This window comes from Branchiostoma lanceolatum, chromosome 5 (assembly GCF_035083965.1).
Source record: "Branchiostoma lanceolatum isolate klBraLanc5 chromosome 5, klBraLanc5.hap2, whole genome shotgun sequence".
Taxonomy (NCBI): Eukaryota; Metazoa; Chordata; class Leptocardii; order Amphioxiformes; family Branchiostomatidae; genus Branchiostoma; species Branchiostoma lanceolatum.
The window spans coordinates 5,902,090-5,928,891 of NC_089726.1; the positions used below are offsets into that span (position 1 = coordinate 5,902,090).

A 26,802-nucleotide genomic window follows, 5' to 3' on the forward strand; every position below is an offset into this window, starting at 1 on the left:
ATTCCTAATATGACTTTGATCCTTTGACAAATATATGATGACGTTGAATGAAAAGAACGTTTGTACACAGCCAAGTATTTTACTCAACTGACGTTTCAGTGATGAGAACTATGGGAGAGATTGCACTAAAGCGCCTGTCACCTTCCTGACTGGTTCACTTTGCACTGCAGCTATAGGTGTCGCTGCTAACAGATGCGGTCTCGAAAGTAAAGTATTTACGTATATACAGAGATAGTTAATGCGGTGTTTACAGTGCCGTCACAAACTTAAATGAGTGTGTCATAATTTATAGACCTAAATGTTGTGAAATGAGAATAACACCTGAATAAAGCACTTGTGTACAAAGAGTCTCTCTATTCAATGACTTAACTGACGAAACTAATTACGAATACATACAATGTAGGACGACGTTGATCAGGGACACCTTCTGCAGTGCCAGTTACCAAAATGGTCATATTACTGCATTGTGTTTTTATGGTGATTGCAACCACACCCGAAATAATTCATGGTATGAACTACTAGTAATACAAAGTCGCGGATATACTCACAGCGTTTTGTGCTGTAACGTCGTGGACTGCGTCTGCGATTAGTGTTGACGGGTGTCTTTGTTCTAACACGCACCTCTGGATCAGACCTTCTTTTGCTTCTAGATCGGTGCCTCTTAGGACTTGGATGCCCTGTATTCAAAATACTTTTCACTCACGTGACTCTGTATTGTCAGACATGCTGGGTGGTTAAACCAGTGAATTTATAGGGGAGATAACTCATTGGTTAAATCTGAGAGTTGCCAGTCAAATTTGAATGTCTACACAATCGGACACGGGACCTGACATTGTTCCCGAAAATAATTTCACCAGTTTGGTACAACATAGCTATAGGATACTGGAATTTTTTTCATTTTCACAACCAGTTCTGTCTCACCTGCTGACGTTTCGATGTTTATCAGACATCATCCTCGGGGCTTCTAACTGGAGTACTGATTCTCACCGCTTTAAGTAGAGTAGCCAAGGGTGACGCTTTTGTGGCGAAAGCACAATCCTAAACGTGGCTAAGTCAACACCAGTGATGAACCGGGACGAGGGTGGATATAAACTTTGCCACGTTTAGGATTGTGTTCTCGCTGCAGAAACCGTCACCTACTTCGGATATTTCTAGCGGGGAGAAGCAGCACTCTAGTCAACCTCTATTTTAAACCAATTGTGAGTAGAAGAAATGTATTGCGCGACAATTGTAACAGGCACAATGTATGGCAACGTGTACATACATGATAGTTGAACTATTCCTCATACCTAAGAACATCATAACAATTTTATTTAAAGACCTAGATTAATGCATAACAGTAGTACGTACGGTATCCCTGGCCTCTGCCGCTCTCGTCGTCTGGTGGTGTCTGTCCGACGCGAGAAGCCATGTGTAGCGACAACAGAGGGTCGGCTGATTCTGTACGGGAACCAATAGGAGCGGTCCTTACAACACTGACGTGGGCCAATAGACGTAATGCTTACTCTGATTGATAGAAGATATTGTGACGAGCTATAAATAGAAATATATAAGGATGGCATTACATCGACTTTGTCTTGACATATCTGATTTCCTTTATTACACTGAATGTCGTCCACTTTTGTCTCTACCTGACTGAATGTAACATCTATAAGTTGAAGAGGTAACCCAAATGTCTTGAGATGAAAAAAAAATTGCATATGATTTCGTCACATTGTGTACCTTTGGTTGTTCCGGAACTTTGTCGTCCCAGCACCTGTTTGTCCACGTGTGCAAGGTTTTGCAAACATATAATTAGTTCAATAGAACGTACAAAATAATGTCATAAAATCTTCAAACTGGACTCAACTGGCTCTGCGACGGTCTCTCGGCTGCCAGCGTGTGTTCTTATCTTCTCGATGATGTAGTGGATATCTCCAGGACCCCTCTACGTGGCTGTGCCTACTCCAAGCACAGTTCTCCAGCCAGTTGGCCACGGTCATGGGCGCACCGTAGGAATCATTCGAGCCTGAACAAAGTAATTATGCATGTCATGTACTTCATTTTTGCTAAGTGCAGATATCGCAGAAAGTGACTTGGTGATGGCTTTGCACTGAAGCTTTAAAACAGCAACCTTTTGAAGGCCAACGTCGTCCTAAATCCTTGTACATTTACTACATATTCAAATAATCTAAAATGCAATTAGCTTAGAAGACAACATTTGTCAATGAATCGAGTACATATCTAACCGCTCAGATGCAGGTGCTGCCCCTTTCTCCTCTTACTACGGCTTCCGATATGTATAAAGTCACCGGCAATGAATTAGTCTTAGTGGTGTCCATGTAACACTGTTATCTTCCTAAAATCACTCTAACACACTTAAGACAATTAATGAAACACTAACTATTTCTCTGGCGGGTACCCGGATCACTTCTATGACGACTGGCCGGTTGGTGTTCCCCCTGTTCCTGTTTGCGTACCGGCTGCAGACTTCTTGAGGAGGGAAAACTGTCGCCTTCGTTTCGGGTCTCCAGTTGTCCTGTCCAGTAGGGATCACTCCGTTGACGGCTGACCGGTTGGTGTTCCCCCTGTTTCCGTAATGGCGGCATACTTCGTGAGGAAGGAACATTGTAACCTTCGTTTCGGTTCTCCAATTGTCCTGTCCAGTACGGATCGCTCCGTTGACGGCTGACCGGTTCGTGTCCCTGTTTGCGTATCGGTGGCAGGCTTCGTGAGGAGGGAAAACTGTCGCCTTCGTTTCGGGTCTCCAGTTGTTCTTTCCAGTACGGATCGCTCCGTTGACGACTGACCGGTTCGTGTCCCTGTTTCCGTAATGGCGGCATACTTCGTGAGGAGGGAAAACTGTCGCCTTCGTTTCGGTTCTCCAGTTGTCCTGTCCAGTAGGGATCGCTCCGTTGACGACTGACCGGTTGGTGGTCTCCCTGTTTGTGTGTCGGCGGCAGACTTCGTGAGGAGGGAAATTTGTAACCTTCGTTTCGGTTCTCCAGTTGTCCTGTCCAGTAGGGATCGCTCCGTTGACGACTGACCGGTTGGTGGTCTCCCTGTTTGTGTGTCGGCGGCAGACTCCGAGAGGAAGGAAATTTGTAACCTTCGTTTCGGTTCTCCAGTTGTCCTGTCCAGTAGGGATCACTCCGTTGACGGTTGACCGGTCGGAACTCTCCCTGTATGCGTATCGGCGGCAGGCTTCTTGAGGACGGCAATTTCCTTTCGTTTCGGTAGCCAGGTTGTCCTACCCATTCTGTCGTCCACTGGCGTCGAAGGGAGCGCTTCGGATCAGTGACAAACGATAGAGACCGTCCTGCGGGGGAAAATTTGTTTATCCAACTGTAAGTAAAAGAAAGTCCTTCATTCCAATCCCAAGGTTGTCCACAGAATGAATATTGGCTAGATATCCTGGTGCTATACATTTGGCCAGCAAGCATCATCCTACCTCGTTTGGTCTACAGCACCTCTTACACCCGTGAATAGTTTCATCAGATCCGTAAGTCACTGAATAGAAATACTATATACACAACCTGTGCACAAAGTCTTTTTATTCCGTGACTTACCGTCAACAAAGTGTTTTATTCAATCGATGTTTCGATGACTGTCTATCACTTTCCTCAGTGCAATTCTGACTGATTCACATTGTATCGACATTCATATAGGTGTCGCTGCTTACAAATGTGGTCCCAACGGTAAAGTATCTACATATGTATAGAGATAGTTGATTTAGTGTTTAGAATGCGGTTTCAAACTGTAAGCAGCGACACATATAGCTGCAGTGTAAGGTAAACCAGTCAGAATTACCCCGAGAAAAGTGACAGACGGTCATCGAAACGTTGAATAAGAGATTTGGTTGAGTACAAATGGTATAAAAAGGCTGAATAAAAGTATTTAGTACCCCTTACCTCTGTCGCCCTCCTCGTCCGATGTCGTCCATCCAAATCGTGAAGCTCCTGACATCACCGGGCCAGCTGATTCTGTAAATGGAGAACAACCATAGTGATTCAATGATACACCAGCTGGCAAATGAGGTTGGGGCAAGGGGAAGAACTTGGCGCACAGAACATTATTTTTCGAACATTGAGAGAGCTGACATCCCAGGGTAGTCGAACAGAAAGAACATAGCCGTCTTAAAATTGTTAACTACTCAACTGATTCTACGACGTGTGCCGACGTGACTGTTGTGGTCTCTCGGCTGCTGGTCTGTGATAACTTCTGTCTGATAACTACTAGTATCCATACGAACGAGGTGCTCCTCTCTCTCACACTGTCTCCTCCAGTCCTGTTCTTCAAGCCAGTGAGACATCGCCATGGGGACATCTCCTGACAGGGAAAACACTGCATTGAGGTTGTTGTTTTTATTGCTGATTTTCAGAACTCATTTCAGGGTATGAAACATGGTACTAAAGGTTAACACGACACACATGTCACACTTCTATAAGGTCAAGTTTTTTATACTAATCAGGTCGAAAAATTCGGTTAGTCTATTATCTTGTGTTAACATGTTGGAAAATATTGTAGGGATTGTATTCGCTTTTGATCAGTCCTCTGGTTGTTGTCAAGTTCAATGACCCGAAGCCAATCTCACGCGACCTTAACGGAATTGTGACGTCACGGGTCAAAGGTGCTTGGCAGTCGGCATCGGCCCCCGTTCAGGTCACGTGACATAGGCGTCGGGTCATTACAACTCGACAAGGATGAGAGGACCAATGGAAAGCTAATGGGGATGAGTTTTACTTTGTGTACGAAGAAAACACGAATAGATCTCTATAATGTTGGTTATTGTCACAGATAAACTTTCATCTGAATCTGAAAAGACAAGGTAGAGATACTAACCACTACTCAGGCTGGTGTTGGGGTCACTGCTTTGGGTCATTCGCTCAACCGGCATTTCCATTGGCTGCGATTGTAACTCTATACGTATCGGTTGCAGGCGTACGACTGGAGCAGGCTCTTTGCTCATGTCGTCAAGCTGTTCTACCCAGTCGTCTGCCCATCGACTCCAAAGTGGCCGCCCAGCAGTACCATCCGATACAGTCTGACCAGCGTCATACCATAAACAATGCTTGGTATCTTCAAGAGCAAGTAAACATAATCTTAGGACAAACAATATACTGTAAATTGCAGAAATGTTTGCGGCGATTTAATTTCGCGGTAGGGAGAAAATGGAGTGTTCGCGGTTGTTTTGAGTTCACTTTGAAACAATAGTATTGCTACAGTCACACAATGGAATGAGTTCCCCGTAAAGAGCGAACATAAAACCATCCGGAATATTTCTGCATTTACAGAAATATTAACAGACTGTATGTTCCGAATCAAAGTTGAACTGCAATTGCCAACACAGAAAACATTGGACCTACAAATTTTAAGTAGAAGTCATTCTGAATCAAAGTTGAACTGCCTGTCATTTCCAAGTAAACATCAGCTCCAGTCATTGGTAGAATTTCGGTAAGTCGAACTTTCGTGTTGGCAATACAGTTCAACTCTGATTCAGGTTCTACCAACACATGGACGTTCAAGTGAAGTCGTCTGCGTGTTTGTCAACTTCAACCAAGTTTCTTCAGATTATATTTTGGCGTGTGATTTCAACGATTGCAAAACAAGTCCTTCTCACCATCTGCAACATAGCCAGGAAACGATGTGAAGACCGACTTTTCCGGGTCGTCGTGTCTTTCTACAGTAGTTGTGTTCATGTCTTGCACGATATATTTTGGTTGTGAATAATTCCCAGAGTCTCTGTAGCTGTTATTAATCTGTGTGACCTGTCCCTGGGACCACCGTTGCTTCGGGAGGTTGTTGTTGTCGTTGTTCCTGTACTCTTGGATGAGTCTTTCGTTCGACTGTCTGGACTGTTTTATCTGAAGGGACGATTGTCTGTCTAAAAATTCAAGCGAATCAGACAAACCTGTAGAAGAAAGATGGTTGTAAATCATACACTGATCATACAAATCAAATCTGTCTTCAAGTAAAAAATGTGTCTGCAGTAAAAAACGAACATAGAGGGGTGCTTCTCGTGTTTTTTTTCTCAGCTGTACAGTAGATTTGTGTTTATTTGTTTGTTTGCTTCTTTGGGTTGGTTTGTGTGTCGTTGGCCATTTGGATCCACCGTCAATAGAGTGACAGGATGCTTGTGAGTGCCAAAGGTCATACCTCCCAGAGAGGCAGGAAGTAAAGTTCAGAGATGACATAACAAGTTGCTGCCACAGATGACAGTTCAGGTATTTGGGTCAATAGAAGAGACTACTAATTCGCAGGGAGGTATTGTTTTTGGTCTGGCTGTTTGTGTTTTCGCAGTTATATATTCATATGATAGTCAGCTTAGATGGGCAGGAAGCGATCGATGCACACATGTAATGTTTATCAACACCATATCTTCACATTTAATGGACTACAATTACAAGACATGCTATAATCTCCAGAAAAACAGTCCTATCCGATTTTCCCGAAAATTTTGCTCAAAGAACAAAATTACCAGTTCATCGATACATACAGATTTTTTTTCAATATTGATGGCTATCTTTATTTCTACATCAATTACATATCATCATCATATAACAGCCCTAGGTTTCTGACGACAGGGTACCGATTACACTTCGTGCGTGGCTATTTTTAAAACAATCGTGGAGCACATGAGAAAAGTGACTTTTGTTGACTGTAAAAGTCTGGTACAATATCAAAGAAACATTGCCTGCATAAACGTTTTCTTTCAAAAATGCAATTTACTTATTTACGCAACACTCGTTAAAAACTGTTTACACAGTGAAGAAATGCATTCATGCACACAATCAAGAATACCTTGTTTTATTGTGAAACTAAAATGGTGGTATTCGCAGATTGTTTTCGATAACTTCAATACGTAGTGCTAGCGACCGAAATAATCATATCTTGCATTGATTTATGACAACCAACCTTGCAAAGGACCACGCTTGTTGTTTACCCAGTATGGCTTGCTTTTATCTATCTTTTTTTCAGCTCCTAGACTTATTAGTAACGTTATGTAATACTTGGCTGCTGGGATATTGTTTTTTATGAGATTCATTTTGCCTTCATCCTTTTCTAGAAGAATTCATTTAGTCAAGATGTATGTAATTGCTACGTGGGCGTTAGTCAGGACTCGCTCCTTTTCTAGAAGAATTCATTTAGTCAAGATGTATGTAATTGCTACGTGGGCGTTAGTCAGGACTCGCTTTAGTGGACAAACACCTTACCTGATGAGCTTTCATTATCACCTTACCTGGTGTTGGACGTGTTTTTGCTGTCCAGCAACCTGAAAAACGGCATCATGTCGGGAGGGCAGCAGCAGCGCAAGACTGGTGACACTGAAGGTAAGAGGTTTTCTCTTAATTTGTTAGATTTTTCATTTTCAATTTCGACCGTTTTTCTTGCTGTATTTCGGTATAAAATCATAATTTTTAATGCAGGAAATAATGAGTTGTTTTCGTCTCTTTTTTTGTCTCTTATTCATGACACCCCTGATGGCAAATTTAAAGGCTTCAATAATTAGGCTTAATTCACCAGTTTGGAACTTGGAATGACGCCATATATTCTTATTTCTAACTAATGCTTTTTTTATGATTTTTATCCAGGCGCCACACCCATGCAATATCAGACTAATTGGCGGGCACGCTCGGATGCCGCTGCGGACACACCCAACCCTCTGTACGTCCCCGGAGGAGGTAAAACGCGAGCATAACTTAAAATCCTGTCTAATTTTTGTCTTAAATAGAAAATTAAATAAACAGGTTATTATCTCCATGAAAAATAGAGATATTGTGTTGGATGTGTGTGTGTGTGTGTGTGTGTGTGTGTGTGTGTGTGTGTGTGTGTCTGTGTGTCTGTGTGTCTGTGTGTCTGTGTGTGTCTGTGTTTCCTGACTTTTGTAGGTAGCTTCTTAATAACCTCTTGGTGTATTGCGATGCTATTTGGTACGTGGATAGGTGTTGGGAAGACGAAGTTAAGGTCGATTTTGGGCCCCTGGTGTGTGCCCTTGACAAAGCAGCAGAACTTCCGTTTTTTTATATCTTTGGACCTGGACGCGCTATGGTCTTGATTGGTGGCAGATAGCTTGTGATGTAAGGAAGAAGTGGTGTAGGTTCGGGCCCCTAGCAGCTTGCTCTGGAACTGCAGGGGCGTTTTGTCAGAATCTTCCAAGGAGAATAAATGAACAAAGTAATTAAAGACTTTTATGATGTTTTGTATGCAGGTAGTTTAGACAAAGATGCACATTATAAAGTGCAAATTACGCGAATTGGGACTCAATTCATGTAACATATATCTAATGACAGTTGAAACATTAATAGATATCAATTATGCAACTAATTCTTATTTGCATGATTAATGCAAAAGTGCCATAATTCTGTGGTAAATGGTTGGAATGTCAACATCGTGACATGTGTAAGTTTGTACGGTGTACATGACCAAGAATAGAGTAAGTAGATCTAGAATTCATTTCCATAATTAGAACAGTTCATGATATAAGGTCTCCGAAGTCTTGTTATCTCTATGAAAAATGGAGATTGTTTCATAGAGATATTGTTTTGAACGTGTTTGCATATGTGTTCGCGTGCGTGTTTGTGTGTCTGTCTGGATGATTAAAGTCAGCATAACTGAAGAACGTCTGGATGGATTGTAATGATATTTGGTATGTGGGTAGGTGTTGGGAGAACAAAGGTCAAGGTTGACTTTGGGCCCCCTGGTATGTGACACTGAAACTGCATTGGCGTTTTTGTCAAAATCTTCCAAGGAGAATACCGTAAAATTCCTATTTACGTACGCACTTTTTAAACTTTTCAAGTTGCAAGCAGGTGCTCCAGGCTGACGCTAAAGTCGGGGTGCGTACGTTAGGAGGGGTTCTTCGTCGGAAAAATCGCATATCAGCATGAGAGTACGGTACATCTTCATGAAAATGAAGTGTGGAATGCTACCACACAATCAATCAGTAATAAAGAATAGATAATACATATATCTAAATTGTTTGATATTTTCTACCCAGAAACATTTTCTCAGTAAGTTGAACATAGCGGGCCGCTACGCTGTGGGCCGACAAACCGACGCTGTAAATCACTCGCTATGCTGTTTTTTCACCCAGCGTAGCGGCGAAAAAAGACAAAAATACCGTAGTAAAAATGCAAAGGCACGTGCCTCCGCTGTTTCGCAGGAAGCCATCCAGCTATCAGCTCCAAGGGAGGTGCCAATTACTAAATTAGCACCCCGACCCACCGCTCCGATCTTGTCTCGCCGCCCCTCCCACCCGGGAAAATCCCATTGCGGCTCGTGTGCCGCTGGCAGCATCGCGCGAAAACGTAAACAATAGCCGAGTAGGTCTCCATGTGCACAATCTGCGGGGCGGTTCCCGACTATTAGAACAGCCGTAAATGTATCAGATTCCCGGGGAATCTCCTTATTTGGAAGTTAACAGTCCGCAGTTGACCAACACAGAAGCTGTTCTTTGTAAAAGATTCCTTTCTCTGTCAGCGCGGGAATAGAATTAATTCTTAACTGTATTTCTGACAAATTTCTAGAGCAATGTTACGTCATTTTCCCATCCATAACAGCGAATCAGTGCACAGAAAATTCATTTTTACAAAGAGAGGAAGATAAAGTTTCAACTTATTTATAAGCTTCGCTATGATTGGACAATTCGGCTACTGCAAATTTGTGGCACCGCCCACAAACCGCCGACTTTCCTTTTAGTAGACTTTCTGCCGCCGACGTCGCCATGGTCGCGACTGTCATCAGAGGCTGCCGACTGTCAATCAGCGGCAACTTTGTGGGAAAACGCGCGAGTTGGATCTCCGTGTGCTAGTTAACAGCGAACCTATGGCGATGTTACGTTCCCTGAACTTTCCCACAGCGATGCTTGTACAAAGTTTTTAATAGACGGAAGTTCCATGTTATCTGAAAGACGCAGAACAGCGGTTTCGGCTTCCTGGAAAGGGCCGGCGGCGTATATATTTGGGGGAGGGGGGTGACGCGATTTCTTAGACGGGCCAAGGTTCTTTAAATGCCGCGTCAAGGGACTTTCGTATTAGGACTTTCGCCGCCGACCGCCGAGGGAAGATCGCCTCGGCGGCAATTTTTCTGGAAACATGCCTGCGTTGAAGCGTAGTATACCAGGAATATCGCTTCCTATTTCGCACCGAAGAGAACTTCTGACAGCGACGATTGTTGCGCTTCTACTTAGGACAGCCGGACACAGCCAAAACAAGAGTTCCACGACCTCAAATCTCCATGAACAATTCTATTCATGCAAATGACTTACACATTTGCATACTATATGCTTAGTCATTAACACCTTTATATACCTTACATGTTGCAATATTGACAGTCCTATAATTTTCCAATTAGATGAATTATGGTATTTTGCATTAATTATGCAAATTAGGAATTTATTTGCATAATTGGTATCTGCTGCTGCTCCACTTTCCATAAACTACATATGTTACATGTATTTGAGTCTGATAATGGAAAAACACTGCAAATATAGATTTTCCTCATTAGCTATGCAAATTAAGTCACAATTAGCATTATTTGCACTTCATTATGTATATCTCTGTCTAAGCTACCTGCATACTAAGTATCATATTGATAGTCCTATAATTTTCCAATTAGGTGAGATATGGACAGTCATGTGCTTTTCATTAATTATGCAAATTAGGAATCTATTTGCATAATTGGTACCTGTTGATGATCCACTTTCCATAAACTACATATGTTACATGTATTTGAGTCTGATAATGGAAAACACTGCAAATATAGATTTTCCTCGTTAGCTATGCAAATTAAGTCCCAATAAGCATAATTTGTACTTCATTGTGTATATCTCTATCTAAGCTACCTACATACTAAATATCATGGAAATCTGTTGTTCCTTTGTTCAGTTATTCTCCCTAGAAGATTTTCACAAAAATGCCCTTGCAGTTCCAGAGAAAGCTGCTAGGGGACCCAAACCTACACCACTTCTTTATTACATCACAAGCTATATGCCACCCAAAAATCAAGACCACAGCACGTTTAGGTCAAAAGATACAAAAATTAAAGTTCTGCTGCAGTACCAAGGTCACATACCAGGGGGCCCAAAATCGACCCTGACCTTCGGCTTCACAACACCCGCCCACATACCAAATATCATCGTAATTCATCAAGAGGTTCTTGAGTTATACTGACTACAAGAGACCGGAAACACAAACACACACACACACAAACACGCCAAAAACAATATCTCCATTTTTCATGGAGATAAAAAGGAAAACTGGTATCGACTGTTGATATTGTTGAGTAGCTAAATTTAGTAAATAAACTATTGATATTGTTGTTTCTGAGTTTCAAGTTGTCTTTCACCAGAAAAATTGCATGTCAAGGTCATGTGGAGAAGTTGATTGACCCTCAAAACTGAAAAAAGCCTTCTCAATAGCCTAAAATGCAAGAGCTTCCCCCCACCGGGGCTCTGCCCCTGGACCCCGTTGGGGGCTTTAGGCAGCCCCCGAACCCCTGCCCCGATGCTGTGAAAAAAACCTGGCGAGAACACTGGTAAGCCTTTAAGTTTGTAAACATCATCGGAAGGATGATCATTCATATGTCAACCTCTTAAACTATCCACCGAAATGCTGGAGAGGGGGTGCGTACGTTAGGAGGGTTTTTCCCCTGAACGTTTGGACAGAGATGTACACAATGAAGTGCAAATTATGCAAATTGGGACTGAATGTGCATAAGTAATGAGGAAAATCTATATTTCCATTCTAGGCATGCTGTGGCAGCTCACACCTCTTAGTAGCGAAACTGGGTCGAATATTCCCCAGGGGCCCAACAGCTGGTGGTCAAACCACAAAGGGATATACAGCCAAACCTGTATACCTGTTTTTGATATGTGGATAAGCGTTACTTGATATAATGAAATGGTGATAATTCAAATCAGAATCGAATTTGCATAATCAATGAGGAAATTCTATGAACCCACTCTATTCAATGTCAAGACAGTTCAAAAATGCAACATATGTAACTGAGAAAGAAAGGGACATTGATAGATAAAAGTTATGTAAATGAAGACCTAATTTGCATAATTAATGAGAAAATACTGTAATTCCATAATGGTAGATAACTGAAATTTCAAACTTTTGGCATTTGGAAGTTATGTGACAGTGAACATACTAGTAGTTGAATACAAATTATGCAAATGTGGGCCTAATTTGCATAATATATATTTCATGGAGATTTGAGGTCTCCAAACTCTTGTCCGTAACGCATCCACTGGTGGACGTGGTACTTGTTTTCTAGATTGTTTTCAAATATGCGTTATATAGATAGGGATCACCTACACATTTATTTTGATGTGTTGACAAAGATTTCTCTTGTTTGTTTTTAAATGCCAGCCTATGGAGTATACACTGGCGACAAGACTAAATGTTCCGGTCTTTTCAAGAAACTGTGGCAAGCCACAGGCACTGTGTTCGTTGTGGCCTCAATCTTACTACAGCCATATTTTGCTGGTTAGTATTTTTTCTTGCTTTAAGATTAATCGTTGTTTTGTTATCCCTGTTGTTTTTGCTGTCGCTGTTGTTGTTAATCAATTTTATTCAACATAAAAGTTCAACTAAATAGAGTAGTTTGATTGCATTTCCCATTTCCCTGTGTTTCTTAACTTTTCTCCTCTCCATTGCTATCAAGTAGTCAATTTCACGAGAGAATAACCATAATTAGCAAATCGTTTCATTGTTGTTTCCTCTTTGCAGATTAATTCCAGCCCGCGTCATATCATGAAGACTTTTCGTTGATACAATAAAAGTTAGGACGTGGCAAACTTACTGCACGAATCACTGTACTGTTTTGCAGATCTTTGTAGTTGAATTTTTATACCGCACTGGACACGTTATTGTTTGCTTTTCCTTGATACAGTAAGGTTTAGCAGTCTATCTGAGGACTTTGGCAAGTTCACCGCGCGAACAGAGCTGCGAATAACCGAGCTGGAACGGGAGAAGGGACCCTTTGGGTGTGCCGCACCACCCGGAGAGAAGGGGCCCATGGGGCTAGCTGGATCTGCCGCACCACCCGGGCCTCCCGGAGAGAAAGGGCCAATGGGGCTAGCTGTACCTGCCGGGCCTCCCGGAGAGAAGGGGCCCATGGGGCTAGCTGGATCTGCCGGGCCTCCCGGAGAGAAGAGGCCCATGGGGCTAGCTGGGTCTGCCGCACCACCCGGGCCTCCAGGAGAGAAGGGGCCCATGGGGCTAGCTGGGTCTGCTGCACCACCCGGGCCTCCCGGAGGGAAGGGGCCCATGGGGCTAGCTGGATCTGCCGGGCCTCCCGGAGAGAAGGGGCCCATGGGGCTAGCTGGATCTGCCGGGCCTCCCGGAGAGAAGGGGCCCATGAGGCTAGCTGGATCTGCCGGGCCTCCCGGAGAGAAGGGGCCCATTGGGCTAGCTGGATCTGCCGCACCACCCGGGCCTCCCGGAGGGAAGGGGCCCATGGGGCTAGCTGGATCTGCCGGGCCACCAGGAGAGAAGGACCCCATGGGGCCGGCTGGCACTAGGTCTGCTGGGGCACCAGTACAACAGGGTTGGTGTTCTTTAGTATCATTTATACAACGTTTGATATGCGTTTCAAAAGAATACTCGTTTTTTCGAGTTTTTCGTCATCCGTAAAAGCCAACGACAACCAAGGGAAGTACACTGATTCCAATAAGAGACATTGATTCTCTCACGCCCATTCGAATACCAGACTTCTATTTCTAAATGTCTGCTACTCTTTTTCCAGTATCCCGATGTTCTGGTAATTGGCCGAGATTCCTCGTGAAATCTGGAATCTGCTACAAGGTTTTTAAGATGAAGAAAACCTTTAATGAAGCGGCCGAGACCTGTCGTCAAGAAGGCGGTACCCTTGCCATGCCCCGCAACCAGCAGACCAATCGTTTCCTTTCAGCGGCTGTCAGGAGGAGAGGCATACGGCGGAGCGTCAATGTCTGGTTTGGTCTGCACGATCAGCGCGAAGAAGGGCGCTTCGAGTGGGTGGATGGCACACCTCTTGGCGACTACAACGCGTGGCTTCCGAGGCAACGAGGTATTCCGGGACAACCAGATGACTATCAGGGCGGTGAAGATTGCGTCGCTTATTTCCGATCAAGTGGGAAACCTGACAAGTGGAACGACGCATCATGCTCCCGTGGACAACCCTTCATATGCCAATACAAGTAATCTATCTAGTAAGTAACATTAATGTAGATTTTCTAGTATTCATTTACAGGCAGGTTCCGGTGGCAGGTTGCCTTCGGAAGTAAACTTAACCGCATCTGTTTGTCTGCAATTTTGATAGTTAGATATTGATTGATTCGGCTGTTTTACTTACGTATCATTACTGTTGCAATCGCAAAACATGTCAAGGATATTCCTGGTTCTACTGACGGTAGTTCATACATTTGCAGGCCGACATTTCGGACCTACACAACAGACCAAGCTCTCAGCGAAGCAGGGCTGTAAACGGCTCTCTGATTATCTTCAATGAAGCTGACAGGAAAATGCTGAAGGCTGAGACCAAATCTAGAGGTTACGTAAGGAACCTGTTTTCTGAAGGTCACCATGACTTCTGTTTTGTTTTAGTTCATAGAGTATAATACAGAAATGGTAGTCCAGTGTAAAGTAGGTCTGTAACGAAAACACGCTAATTTTATCCGGCTGCATGTTACCTTATATGACTATTGTGCTGATTTGTTTCAACAACTTTTGTATGTATATGTTGCTAAGCTGATTTATTTTGTGAGTTCTATGTTGATCTACTTTCCTTGTTACCTGTATTTTATCAATATGTATTGATTATTGTTGTATTAGTTTGTTATGATTTTGGTATGGCGGCCTTGATAAGGTGACCTTGGCCAAAGAACACCTTTTCTGCCATACCTTCTACTTTGCTGGAGAAGCATAATAAATAAACAATAGACGTTTAATGAGAAGGTCCAGCTGTTTTCCAACACAGGAGAATGGAAAATGCGTCGGATTTCCGACCAGACCCCTGGTCTTCTTCAACAGAACTTACCAGATTCCCAGAACACGTGACCTTACAGAAGTGTGACGTAAGCAGTGGGATAAAGGCGGTCAGTTATTCCGAAGAAGAAGACCAGAGATCTCGTTGAAAATTCTGTGAGTCCATTTTCTAGTGTTAAGATATTTGCTGGATTGTTATCACAGAGGAACTCTCATGCAGTGTCCCTCAGGTAGTAACGGTAGAATGCATTTCAAAGATTTCAGTACGTTTTCTTGTACCTTGAAAGGATGACTCGTCCTTAGAAAAGTGACAAAATGTCGTGGTCTGAAAGCCAAAGTCAGGGGCAAAATTCTGTGGAATATGAGCACAGCTTTTTATTCGATAAGCGTTTTAATTCAAATAATCTCTATTATCATAAGGGTTTTGAATATTAGATTGTGTAATATGCATGATGTAAATGTGACAAGTATTAATTGAGAAAAAATATGAAATGCCTTCTGTTGCTTCTGGAACTTATGATATTATAAGAATGTAATTGTTTGATTTCCGTCATGAGCAACTATGGTCGAGTGCTTTGTGTCCTTTGAGTATCAATTTCGTGTTTTATTATGATATCAATATTACATTGTGAGCAAAGAGTCTGCTCTACAGCACTTAACTAAGTCGACTTTAAAACTAATATCGACATTTGGGATATATATTCAATGTCAAATGCTAAATAATGTATGTACTCAAGATTATAAACGCCAATAAAGTAATGCATATTCAAATGTAACTGTCTAAGTCTGAAAATTGTCATCCAAAGTCAACTTGTCTCAATACGTTTCTTAGGTTTAAGAAACAGCGATATGTGGCGTCGTGCGTGGTGAAGCAGTGGCAGGGTGTTTGGCCCAAAACCCAGAGGACTTGGGTTCGAATCTGTGGTCCCCCGATTTGTCCTGTTGACGTTTTGCCCCAGGGAAAGGCACTTACTACGAATTTCTCCAGTTCATTCAAATGAAAATGAGTACCTAGCTTCGATTAGGGGCGTCCCTCGAATGGGACGTAAAACGGACTTCCCTCTTGCACGAAAGTAACCCACCACACTTATCGAAAAGAGTCGGGGTCCTTCCGGGTTCATCGGGCGCCCAATACAAAAAGAGCGTAAGAAAATAGATAAAATTGACATAAGAATCATAAACAGAAATAGAAAAGAATGAAGTAGTCATTAGAAATGAAGAATGCCTCTATGTAATGATGTGTAAGGTACACAAAATCATGAAACAAAGTAAGCAAGTAAAGAGAACCACAATATACAATGGGGATTATAAACAATAGATTTGAAAGAAATTCCGTATACGTATTTTTAATCATGTACAGAATACGCCTGGCCCCAGATGTAGAGGTAGTAGATAAAATCAAAATGGGTATTGCAAACAAAATGAGAACGACGTGGACAGTAGAAATATCTACGGTGAAGGTTGTTGAAAATATTGTTATGATCCCAGAAACTCATGGATAAACAAAAAAATTGAGGGAGAGACAAATTAAATGCTTTAAAATAGCAAACAGATTTGTTTGCTGAAAACAACAACACATCAATGGAAGGTGGGCGTGATTGAGAAATGTTGGTAAGGGCACAAATATCATTTATCCATGCTAATGTCATTGGTTGTCCAGCTACCAACATGATTATAATCTTAGCTATACATGCAGGCACAGAGACTTTGGGGGTGACAAATTAAATGCTGAAAACAACTAAACGATTGATTTGTTGAACAGATCAAGAGATGGTGGGAGTGATTGGGACACGTTTGAATGGGCGGCGATACCTACATAACCATGCTGCAAGTTGATCATGCTACCAATCTCAACGTGCCAGCCAAAAAAAGTTTTTACAGACAGACAGACAGACAGACAGACAGACAGCCATGTATAACGCATTGTTACAGATAAGAATAAGGCCATGGCGCAGAACGACCATGGCAACAGTTGACGTTAAGAGAATCAAACCTACTCACGGGCCTCGGATCGTCTGCTATCTCTACCACCGCGCTCTTTATCAGTGTCCATGGTGGGAACCTATAAATCAATCAAGTAGTTATCATCTAAGATTGCACGTGTACAGGTATATGTATAGTACGCAACAGCAGGTACACACATACACATACTGTACACATACACATACACAATCATACACATACAAATCTGCACTTTTTACGTCAGCATTTTCCTGGCTCAGTGGCGTGGAATGGCTAAATGGGTAGGGTAGCTTACACGAGATCGTGTGATCACGGGTTCGATTCCTGGCTAAACGTTGTGCGGTTCACCCAACTTTCCTTACTGCACCCCGGTGTAAAATGAGTACCTGGCTTTGGTTGGGGAGGTAAAAGGCTGTGGAAGGAGGACGCCGGGGTCAGCCTTCCAATACCATGCCATAGACACAGTGGATAACAACCCACTGCCCAAATTTATTTATTTGTTTATTCTTATTTCTGTATTCTTTTTGCTTCCTCAGTGGCATGGCACTGATTTTTCAGGGAGGCCCTAGGTACGCATATACAAACAATACACTGATATTTACATAACAGAACATATTTGTACGTCAACACAATATCGTATCCATAGTCATAGTCCATTTCGTGCCAAGTGGTAAGGATTGGAGGTCAGGGGTCACACAATTCTTTTGCACAGTGTTTTCAATGTTTGCATGAATGAAACGGTTTTAACCTATCTAGACCGGGCTTTTTTGAGACTTCTTGGACGGGGGGGAGCTCTTTCGACCCCCCCCCCTCATAACTTCCGAACGGTATGCTCTATCATCACCAAATTTGCAGGGAGTGATGTTCACGTAAAGTTTTATAATTCCTGTAACTTTGGTGACGTTATGACGTAATATGAAGTAATTATGACGTCATCGATGTGATTTTATTGCCTAGATAGGGAATCCCCATAATATCTAAAAGTATTAGACAAAATAGTGCGTATTATCGATGTAAAGGTATGCCAAGACATTTGACGTCAGTGGTGACTAAGTTGACGTCAAAATGACGTCGAAAAATGACGTCATGTGCTGTTAGCGACCCCCTGGGATCCAACATCTTGGATCGGCCATTTTGAATTTTTTTTAAATACATTTTTTCCATTTATGACCCCAAATAACAATCAAAATAGACGATAAACATTAATCTGAATGTTTCTAGTTAAGAAAATTCCAGGTTATGACGAATTTAAAGGCAAAAAGCCTGTTTATAAATGATTTATAAAATAATGATTTTGTCCGCCATCTTGGATTTTGAGCGATGACGTCATCAAATTAGCATAATTTATGAATATTGAATCATGACAGTTACATTAAATCACATATGATGTTTTATGTCATGCCTGGGCCTGATACGGGTGTTCCGGACCGTGTGATAACTATCCGGATCACATAGGGTTCGGGAGGGTTATCACACAGGCTTCCATAGAATATTTCAAACGCATTTCGAACGCGTCGGTTGCGCGGCCGTCGGAAATTCGAATACCGGATTCGGAGATTGGAATCAATGTTGCTACAGTTTCTTGTTCGAGGACACAAAACTCCCTCAACTTCTGGCGCATTCCGCATTGAAATGTGTGTTTTCTCGGGTGGGTATGGCCAAGGTATGACATAAATAAAATACAACACGTTGTATTCCGCATCACCCTCGGTCCCAGCCCTCCCGCGGGTCGGATCGCCCTCCGGCCTACGGCCGTCGGGCGATCCGACCCGCGGTCGGGCTGGAACCTCGGGTGATACGGAATACCCCGTGTTGTATTCTATATATACATGTAGGAAGCTAGTGTGGTTGAGCAAGAAAACATTGGAAACAACTATGTTTAAATCGAAATTAGTGAAATTTGCATAAAACGCCCTTCAGAAACCCGTTGCCAACTTAATTTTAGGAAAAGTCACCAAGTTTGCTTGTCCTACCATACGTCGTTTGGCAGTTATACGATGTCAAAGTTGGCGCGGGTACTTTTTGCCCCCCCCCCCCTCCTAGATAGGGTTAACATCTAGTGGTGGTGTATTCCAGTTCTCTGCACCTCTGTACATGAATTTACATTTCCCAGATTCCAGTTTAACTTTCGGCAATCGTAAAGAGTGATTCGAAATACATATGTCGGGTTGTATAAGTGTGAGACTCAGACTCTCTGCTTAAGAAGTTTAGGTACTCAGGTAGCTGATTATACGGCAATGGCCTGTGCACAGTTTGCAGCAGTTGCAACCTACGACGCCAAGCTACGCCTTAAAAAGGCCTACCTTAACCTGGACTTTTTCCAGATACAAGCTGGCAACATGGCGACTAGCTGCAAACGTCACATGCAAACCCCCCAAATCCACCTTAAGGCACCGCACGTCAAGCGCAGCGTCCCAACGGGACAACTTGTCGGACCGGTACTACAGAGACACACACAGAATACTAACTAGGTTTTTCAATCGTCAATTGAAACAGTGTATATTTATTAGTACCCCCCTCCCATCAGATAAAAAGAAAGAAAGAATGATTTTCGTACCAGTTTGTGCAGGCCTTTTTAAGGACTTGTGTGACTGTGTACCGCAGACGATGTACTCGTCTTTCACGAGATTATTTAAGTAGACCGTCGCGGGTTTTTTGTTCGTCACTTCTCAGTGTCAACATGACCACCCTTAACATTAATCCGCCAGGTTACATAAATTCACCACTTTGAAAAATAGTGGGCATGAGAGATCTCTCGTGCAGCACCCCCAGGTATGCACAGCTTAGAAATACAGTAGTGCATTGTACTGTGAACGTTGGGTTGGAGATCTGTTTCAGTGTTTGGACAGGGTAGCGGAATTATGTACCCTGGTAGATGGGAGATGTTACTCCCACATTTCCATGACATGTTATCTAACTCCACCGTTGTGCTCATGGACACATCAAGCCCTTCGAAAAACTTTTCAACTATTGTTGCTTGAAAATCACTGCCTTGGTTTGTTGGTTGGTTTGCTGGTTGTTTGGTTGGTGGTTGGTTGGTTGGTTGGTGGTTGGTTGGTTGGTTGGTTGGTTGGTTGGTTGGTTGGTTGGTTGGTTGGTTGGTTGGTTGGTTGGTTGGTTGGTTGGTTGGTTGGTTGGTGCTAAAGCCCCCATTAATTCTACTAGACGACCTCGATGCGACCTTAATTAGATTTGTGTAATCCTTGACATTATTATTGGAATATCATACAACATGTAAAAGTGTGACTGAAAAGACAAAAAAACGTTAAAAGGTTCGTTTTGTAAGTATTAAATTTGTTGCGAACTCTGTCAAATCTGTCGTACCGAGGTCACCTAGCGAAATTAGTGGGGGGATCTCTTTTTTTGTAGCCTCAAGCATCTCATGCTACTACGATGTTATTGTTATTTTTCTTGTCAAAAGGCCAGGTTCTAGGCGTGGTTGAAGTTCCCAGGCATATATGTATCCAATATCAGTATCGCAGCATGAGACATTTAAAAGTGAACAAAATGTAAAATAATAACTTTCCCCAGGTAGTGTTCGCTGTACTTCATTCACTCATCTCTCTGATGTTATTATCATTTTTAAGTGTTCCAAAAGGCCTAAGTGTGGTTGAAGTTACCAGGCAAACAAAGAAATGCGTTCCAAAATCTGTATCGCAACATGGGACATTTAAGAGTGAACAACACTTTTCACCCAGAAGACTTTAGTGTACTTACTTGACTCATCTCACTGGTTGATGTGAAAGGTGGACGTCAGGTTCAAGAGTAAGGCGTCTCGGTCCGTACAAACATGGAGGTTTGCGTTCTAGTGTCATGGCGGCTGCAAACTATTTAGACCTTGGGCTAAGGCCAGGGCTCATGGTGCCCTGCGGCTGCGCGTGATGTGGCGCCACATTGTGTACACCCCAATAGACCGATCCTGACTCTCCAATACAATAGTCCATGGGCCAGGTCCCTCAAATTGCAAAATAACCATTTGGTACCAAACAGAGGAACAAAGGGTGACTTGATTTTTTTTAAAGGTTGATTCCTCTACTTTATCATTATGCATGATAATAATGTCAAATGTCCAGCTTTTTAGGAATTATCACGTGATATGATGACGTCACTCAAACGAATAGAACGACCAAAAATCGTCTATATCAAGTTATTTCATGTGGTTACAATAGACCGATCCCCAAGCCACGCCCCCTGTTCTATTTCGAAGACCTCCGTCAAAAACATCTCTAGACGGACAGAAATGCTTTCATTTAGTTTAGGTTTCATTTTGGCATACCAATCCACAATTACGCCCCCAGATTTCTTGTAAACTTTGATGCTGACGTACTTTGTAGTAGTATATAACGGGTTTTACGCGTATACGACAAGCCGGCACAATGCTGGCCTTTTGCGGCAATACACGTCGGCAAGTTCCGATTTTGTTTGAGAACAGGCGAAAATCAATGCGCGCGCGGAAGTCATCCATAAAATTAAGATGCTGTGGCCTAATCGGCTGAACATCTTCTGCTTGGGACATTGTAGAATATTTCTGTTACAACACAACTAATGGAATAGACTAATAAAATTATAACTTTATTGTACGGATTCTAACTAGTACCATGTATGGCAACTTACGTACATGACAGTTGAACTATTGCTAATAGCTAAGAATTTTCAAGAACTAATGCAATCTATGAATAACAACAGAAACAATGTATCGAATGATGTGCATGCTAATGCTTTAGAACAGCATGTTGATAACAGTATGCTGCGTCAGGAATGGATAATACTGGTCGTTTTTGCACAGAGTTGTATATAAATTTGCCTGCATAGGTAGATACATGAACAGGGCATGATAATATCATATTGAATATTGAATATCTCTGTCTTGGAATAGATGAATGTTCACGAAAATTCGTTTGAAAAGCATCACATTCCGATGTGTTACAGATGTATTGATCAACAAGTATATGGGGTCTGCACTTTTGTCTCCCCTCATCTGTGATAACTGTGTCCCCTCGTTGAGACAAACCAATGAATTTCAACATTATGTCTGAAGCCAATGTACTAAGTAGGTGCAGTGCTAATCCAAACTGCAAGGTGGCGCTGCAAAACCATGGAGCGTCAAGACCCGCCGTGTAGATTGATTCCCCCTGTCAATAAAGACAAATCAAGACATGTACAAAACGATTAATTTAAAGATGACATGCTTGAAAAGAAGAAGATATGCACAGATAAAGTTGCCGTTCCCGTTGAAAAGTAATGGCAGGTGGTAATCCATTCTCATTGTAACAGTTAACACTTTTAATTTTTACAGTGACGTCTATCCAAGCTTTTCGAGAAGGTTCCTCGCGAGGATGTTAAAAGGGGAAGGGCTAGCAACCCCTCCCTGTAAAAATGCCTTGCTACTGAAACAGCAATGAAAGTTGTTGACCTATATGCCACTAGGCAATACAAGGGTCTAAACGAACGAACGAACGAAGTAAGGACTACCTGTACCTAGTTCTCGGACCGATTGTTATTACTCTTGTCATCCTGTCGACCGTTTGAGTTTACAATTGTATTGGGATTATCTTCTGCATCCTTTGCTAAGAGAGTCCCAAAAAGTGCCGCGGACAGAGAGCATCTTATGCTGCCCAGGAGACCTGTATGGAAAACAATGCACAACTCATTCACATTGCATGAGCAAAGATTTGCCTAATGTCATAATGATTTGAGATGCAGCTTCAAGATGAGAATTAGAGTATTCAACCTTCATTACTACCCGTACCTGTAGGCTCTGTTTTCTTTTCCTGTGTGTTTCTCTCGTCGTCTTGCCGACCGTGTGAGTTGACATGAGTCTTGTAATCGTCCTCTTCATCCTCTTTTAAAAGAGCCCCGAACAGTGCCGCAGACAGCGTACAATCACCTGGGGTCTCAGCCATCTTTTCTTGTGTGCTGTCTTTCTCGTCCTGTCCACCATCTGAGATTATTAGTGCCTTGGTATATTTCTCTTCGTCCCCTGCTAACAGAGCCCCAGACATTGCCTCAGGCGGAGTCTCTCCTCTATTGCCACGGAAAGCTAAAAAATAAAAAACAATTTAATAAAACACCTAAACACTAGATATCTTCGTTTATAACATTGCCTTTTAATCTTTAAAATGCATCTATGGAAGTTCATATTCAGCATACATGTGCTGTATCGACCTCCTGGACTAACCTGTTGGGAACCATAATATCGTTCACGATTCAGATTGCGCATGCGCAGCAACATGTACATGTATTGTGGGTAACATGTCACAGGCCAGGACCATGAGATCATCGGGCAGCGTTATGCAAATGAAGTCAATGATCGAGACGAAAACTGTTTACAAGCCAGGTAACTTTACCTTTGACCTTGCGAGTGCGTACTCGGAATCGTGAAAGACTTAATTAATACTCACCGGTACTGAGTACATTGATGATCCACTCCATGAAACTTTTATTCCCAGGGCTCTTACATTCTTCTTCCTGTTCCGTTCCTGTGTTCCCGCTATCATTTTCTTTCGTGTCTTTTTTCACAGTAGCTTGTTTTGTGAGTTGACGTCTGGCATCTGTGCGAAGACACGTACATGTGCGTTTAGTAGGTATCTCACTAGACTATGCCATATTTGCGCTAGGAAATTTCCCCAACTTTGCGAACTTTCGCCAATTTTCCCTTGCGGTCACACTGCCTTGCGACGTACGGGAGAATTTCGACTGAAACTCGAAGTCCTCTTCAGCTATCCGACCCAATCGATCTGGACACGTGACTTCATGCACGTGTGACGTCAGCCATTGCTCAAAGGTTTTTGGAAATGGATATCGCCCCCCATTCAGTCTGAGAGAAGGTTGGTGCGCCCTGATGACGTAAAGGCACGTGTCCAAAGCGATTGAGTCAGACAGGTGAAGAGGATTGATCGATTCAGTCGGAAATTCCGGTGAGTTAGCGAACAGTTTAAATTCACTGTTTCCGGTGGGTAAGCGAACAGTCTAAACTTTTATACTGTTTAGATATCAAGGCTTTGTTACTTGAATAAGATAGAATGCTCCACGGGAGACACTTGCAACACCAGTACCCAATACGGTCACACATGCCTATAAACCATTACAAAGGCGCACATGTACTCACAACGTTTCGTGTTGTAACGTCGTCGACCCCGTGTCCGATTATTGCTGACCCAAGTCCTCGTTCTATCCCGCACACCCGGATCCGGCCGCTCGCTCCTCGACTGTTGCCTCCTGGAGCAGGGGTGGCCTGTAAGGTGTCAGTAATACCGGCATGCGCCTAGGCTCCACATTTAGTGTTCTAGACCATTGAAGAATTGTAGAAACCCTTTTCCGGGAAAATGTATGTGAAATCTTAGATTGATCGATGAGACAGTGCAGGGTGTAGACCTTCAGATTTGGTAATAGTAGTGGGGGAAATAGTAGCGGCCAGGACTTTTTTTCTCAATCCCGGCCACTACTATCCCCCCCCCCGATCGAAACCTCTGCTTGGAGAATAGCTTATGATCACACTGGCCATCGCCCTGTCTTCAATATGATGTTTTCACTCACGTGACCATGTATTCTTCGCCATTTTCTTCGTTATTCATTCAGAAAGTTCGGCAAAAAAAGAGTTACCTTTATTATGAGATCTAAGTGTTGAAGAGTGATAGCACAGTTGGTAACATATCCACCTGGTGTGGCATCTTTTCTATTCTTCTTTCTTTTTTTCTTCAAATATCCATTTGACATATACAACGCTTTAGTCTTGCAAACAGAAGACCTTAGGTTCGAATTGGATTCATTTCTTTCGAACCACTTTGTAAAAGTTTGTACTTACGATATCCCTGGCCTCTGTCACTCTCATCGTTTAACCTCGTCTGTTGAGAGCGAGATTCTTCGTGTAGCGACGACAGGGGGTCGGCTGATCCTGTACGGGAACCAATAGGTACGAAGAGGCAACACTGACGTGAGCCAATAACAGTAATCCTTACTCTGATTGGTAGAAGAAGTTGTTGTGACGTAACCACAGTGATAAACCTGTCCGTGATTTGATCTCGTCACTTCGTATACACTTCTAAACTTTTTGAACATGCAGCGCCCTATTTGTCAGTGGATCAGCAAAAAGCATTGTTACATCAAGGAGGTTATGCGAAGAATGTATAATTTGCAACACACAAAAAAACTTATGTTGTACTCAACCGCTTTTGCGGCAGCCTCTCGGTTGCCAGTGTGTGGTTCCATCAGCGTAGCGGTCACGATGATGCAGTGGATATCTCCAGAACCCTTCTGTACGGCTGTCACTGCTCCAGGCGTGGTGCTGCAACCAGGAGGCCATGGTCATGGGCGAACCGGAGGAGCCACTTGAGCCTGGACAAAGTGTTCGTACGAGGGTGAGTCAGAAAGAATACCATCAGTACCATAACAGGCTCATACATGCAGTACAGTCTTTATCTACAATGGCAATGAATTAGTCTTAGCCATAGTGCTGTGATATGTCTAACATTCATCGACGTAGGCCCATATAAACCTTAAAAAGTACCCAGCGAACGTTATTTTAAGACATTGATGAATGTTAGACATCCAGGTAACATCATACGCAAGATTACATTTACTCATGACAAGCAACTGGATAGAGATTGGAAACGGTTAGACGCTTTAGGTAGCATGCACTAAACACAAGACAAATATTTATATGCAAAAAAGAATGGGGTCCGTTTTGACTCCTTCCGGTAGGATGAGTATGTATTTTATGTATTAAAATCTGTCAGATGACGGTAAACACACCGATATGAGCTACTTTCATAAATCTTATCTCCCAAACTTTAAGACAATAGCTGAGGCACTAACTACTTCTCTGGCCGGCGCCCACATAACTCCTTTGACGGCTGACTGGACGGAGGTCTCCTTGTGTTCGTATCGGCGGCAGACTTGCAAAGGAAGAAAACTCGTTGCCTTCGTTTCGGTCGCCCAGCTGTCCTACCCACTCGGTGGTCCACTGGCGTCGAAAAGTCAGATTTGGATCAGTCCCTGCCGATAGAGACCGACCTGCGGGTGTGAGGGGTGTTGAAACTTTGCTTATTCCAGTAAAAGAAATAATTCCATCCCGAGGTTGTTCATAACTGAAAATGATTGACTATTCATTGGTTAAATATCATTTTGCAATCGCTTTAACCAGCAAGCACATTTTTGTTTTGCATTAAGTGTTCACTTAAACATGAATATCGAAAGAGATAAATGCTCTTTCTTCCAATTTCCTGCGTCATCTTCTGCAAGAAAGGAGAACACACTTGCACGGTCGCCATGCTACTCAATACTTAGTACTCTGAGCTTACGGTGACCCTAGCCCTCGTCGTAGGTACCGGTTGTCGTAGCGATTTTGATGTAGAATTTCCAAGCAGGCTGTGACAGAACCAGCCGCTCATCCGACAAGGATCTAAGACAGCTTTTTAGTACACAGCTACCCCCAAAACGTCCCCAGTTTACAATCATACGACGATCGTGCGACAGGGTCCTTACCTCTGCCGCTGTCCTCATCTGACCTTGACGGTCCAAATCGGAGAGGTCCTGACGTCACCGGGCCGGCAGATCCTGTGTTTGGAGACAAATCATATATAGTGATTCAATGACCTGTACGGCGTCTTGTTGCCGTAACGGTTAGGATGTTTGGCCCAGAAACCAGATGTCCTGGGTTGAAATCCACAGACATGCCACCGATGTTGTGTCCTTGGGAGAAACACTTTACACGACTTCACTCCACCCAGCTGTGGAAATTGGTACCTGACTTCGGTTGGTGAGGTACAAGGCGGTGGAAGGAGAGAGTTGGGCTCCGCCTTCCAAAACCGTGCCATTGACATTTTGGATAACAACCCACCGTCCCTACAGCCTAAAAAGGCGGGGACTCCCTCTACATCTTCCTTTAGCG

General features: G+C 42.9%; 3 protein-coding genes across 3 annotated transcripts; 1 reads left to right on the top strand and 2 right to left on the bottom strand.

Moving 5' to 3' along the window:
* Nucleotides 1–2,378: 2,378 nt before the first annotated feature.
* LOC136434935 (uncharacterized) lies at nt 2,379–20,859 on the bottom strand. The gene is made up of 7 exons (XM_066428055.1): nt 20,631–20,859; nt 16,953–17,013; nt 5,600–5,890; nt 4,822–5,058; nt 4,138–4,308; nt 3,891–3,962; nt 2,379–3,298 (listed from the first exon to the last, which is right to left on the bottom strand). The coding sequence occupies exons 1-7, from the start codon at nt 20,637–20,639 to the stop codon at nt 2,379–2,381; spliced, it is 1,761 nt and encodes a 586-aa protein (XP_066284152.1). The 5' UTR covers nt 20,640–20,859.
* Nucleotides 7,268–15,727, top strand: LOC136434393 (pulmonary surfactant-associated protein D-like). Its single transcript, XM_066427183.1, has 5 exons — nt 7,268–7,310; nt 7,572–7,661; nt 12,877–13,533; nt 13,732–14,176; nt 14,396–15,727. Exons 1-4 carry the CDS (start codon nt 7,268–7,270, stop codon nt 14,166–14,168), a joined length of 1,227 nt encoding a protein of 408 aa, XP_066283280.1. The 3' UTR covers nt 14,169–14,176; nt 14,396–15,727.
* A 1,261-nt stretch (nt 20,860–22,120) lies between the features above and the next one.
* LOC136434619 (uncharacterized) lies at nt 22,121–26,510 on the bottom strand. Its single transcript, XM_066427523.1, has 8 exons — nt 26,397–26,510; nt 25,728–25,925; nt 25,080–25,247; nt 24,718–24,807; nt 24,022–24,147; nt 23,315–23,464; nt 22,663–22,953; nt 22,121–22,537 (listed from the first exon to the last, which is right to left on the bottom strand). Exons 3-8 carry the CDS (start codon nt 25,219–25,221, stop codon nt 22,392–22,394), a joined length of 945 nt encoding a protein of 314 aa, XP_066283620.1. The 5' UTR covers nt 25,222–25,247; nt 25,728–25,925; nt 26,397–26,510; the 3' UTR covers nt 22,121–22,391.
* Nucleotides 26,511–26,802: the final 292 nt, after the last annotated feature.

What these genes read in the sequence shown, in the direction of transcription:
- LOC136434935 (XM_066428055.1), bottom strand. An exon ending in TAGCAGACGATCCGAGGCCC is followed by an intron (nt 5,891 to 16,952) that starts GTGAGTAGGTTT and finishes TTTCTTCTACAG; the next exon opens with GTTTGTCTGATTCGCTTGAA. An exon ending in CAACACCAGCCTGAGTAGTG is followed by an intron (nt 4,309 to 4,821) that starts GTTAGTATCTCT and finishes TTTCCCTGTCAG; the next exon opens with GAGATGTCCCCATGGCGATG.
- LOC136434393 (XM_066427183.1), top strand. Translation starts at nt 7,268, where the DNA reads ATGTCGGGAGGGCAGCAGCAGCGCAAGACTGGTGACACTGAAG. An exon ending in CAAGACTGGTGACACTGAAG is followed by an intron (nt 7,311 to 7,571) that starts GTAAGAGGTTTT and finishes ATTTTTATCCAG; the next exon opens with GCGCCACACCCATGCAATAT. An exon ending in TCTGTACGTCCCCGGAGGAG is followed by an intron (nt 7,662 to 12,876) that starts GTAAAACGCGAG and finishes TCCTTGATACAG; the next exon opens with TAAGGTTTAGCAGTCTATCT.
- LOC136434619 (XM_066427523.1), bottom strand. Translation starts at nt 25,221, where the DNA reads ATGACCATGGCCTCCTGGTTGCAGCACCACGCCTGGAGCAGTGACAGC. An exon ending in CATCAATGTACTCAGTACCG is followed by an intron (nt 22,954 to 23,314) that starts GTGAGTATTAAT and finishes TTTATTTTTTAG; the next exon opens with CTTTCCGTGGCAATAGAGGA. An exon ending in AAAGAAAACAGAGCCTACAG is followed by an intron (nt 22,538 to 22,662) that starts GTACGGGTAGTA and finishes TTTTCCATACAG; the next exon opens with GTCTCCTGGGCAGCATAAGA.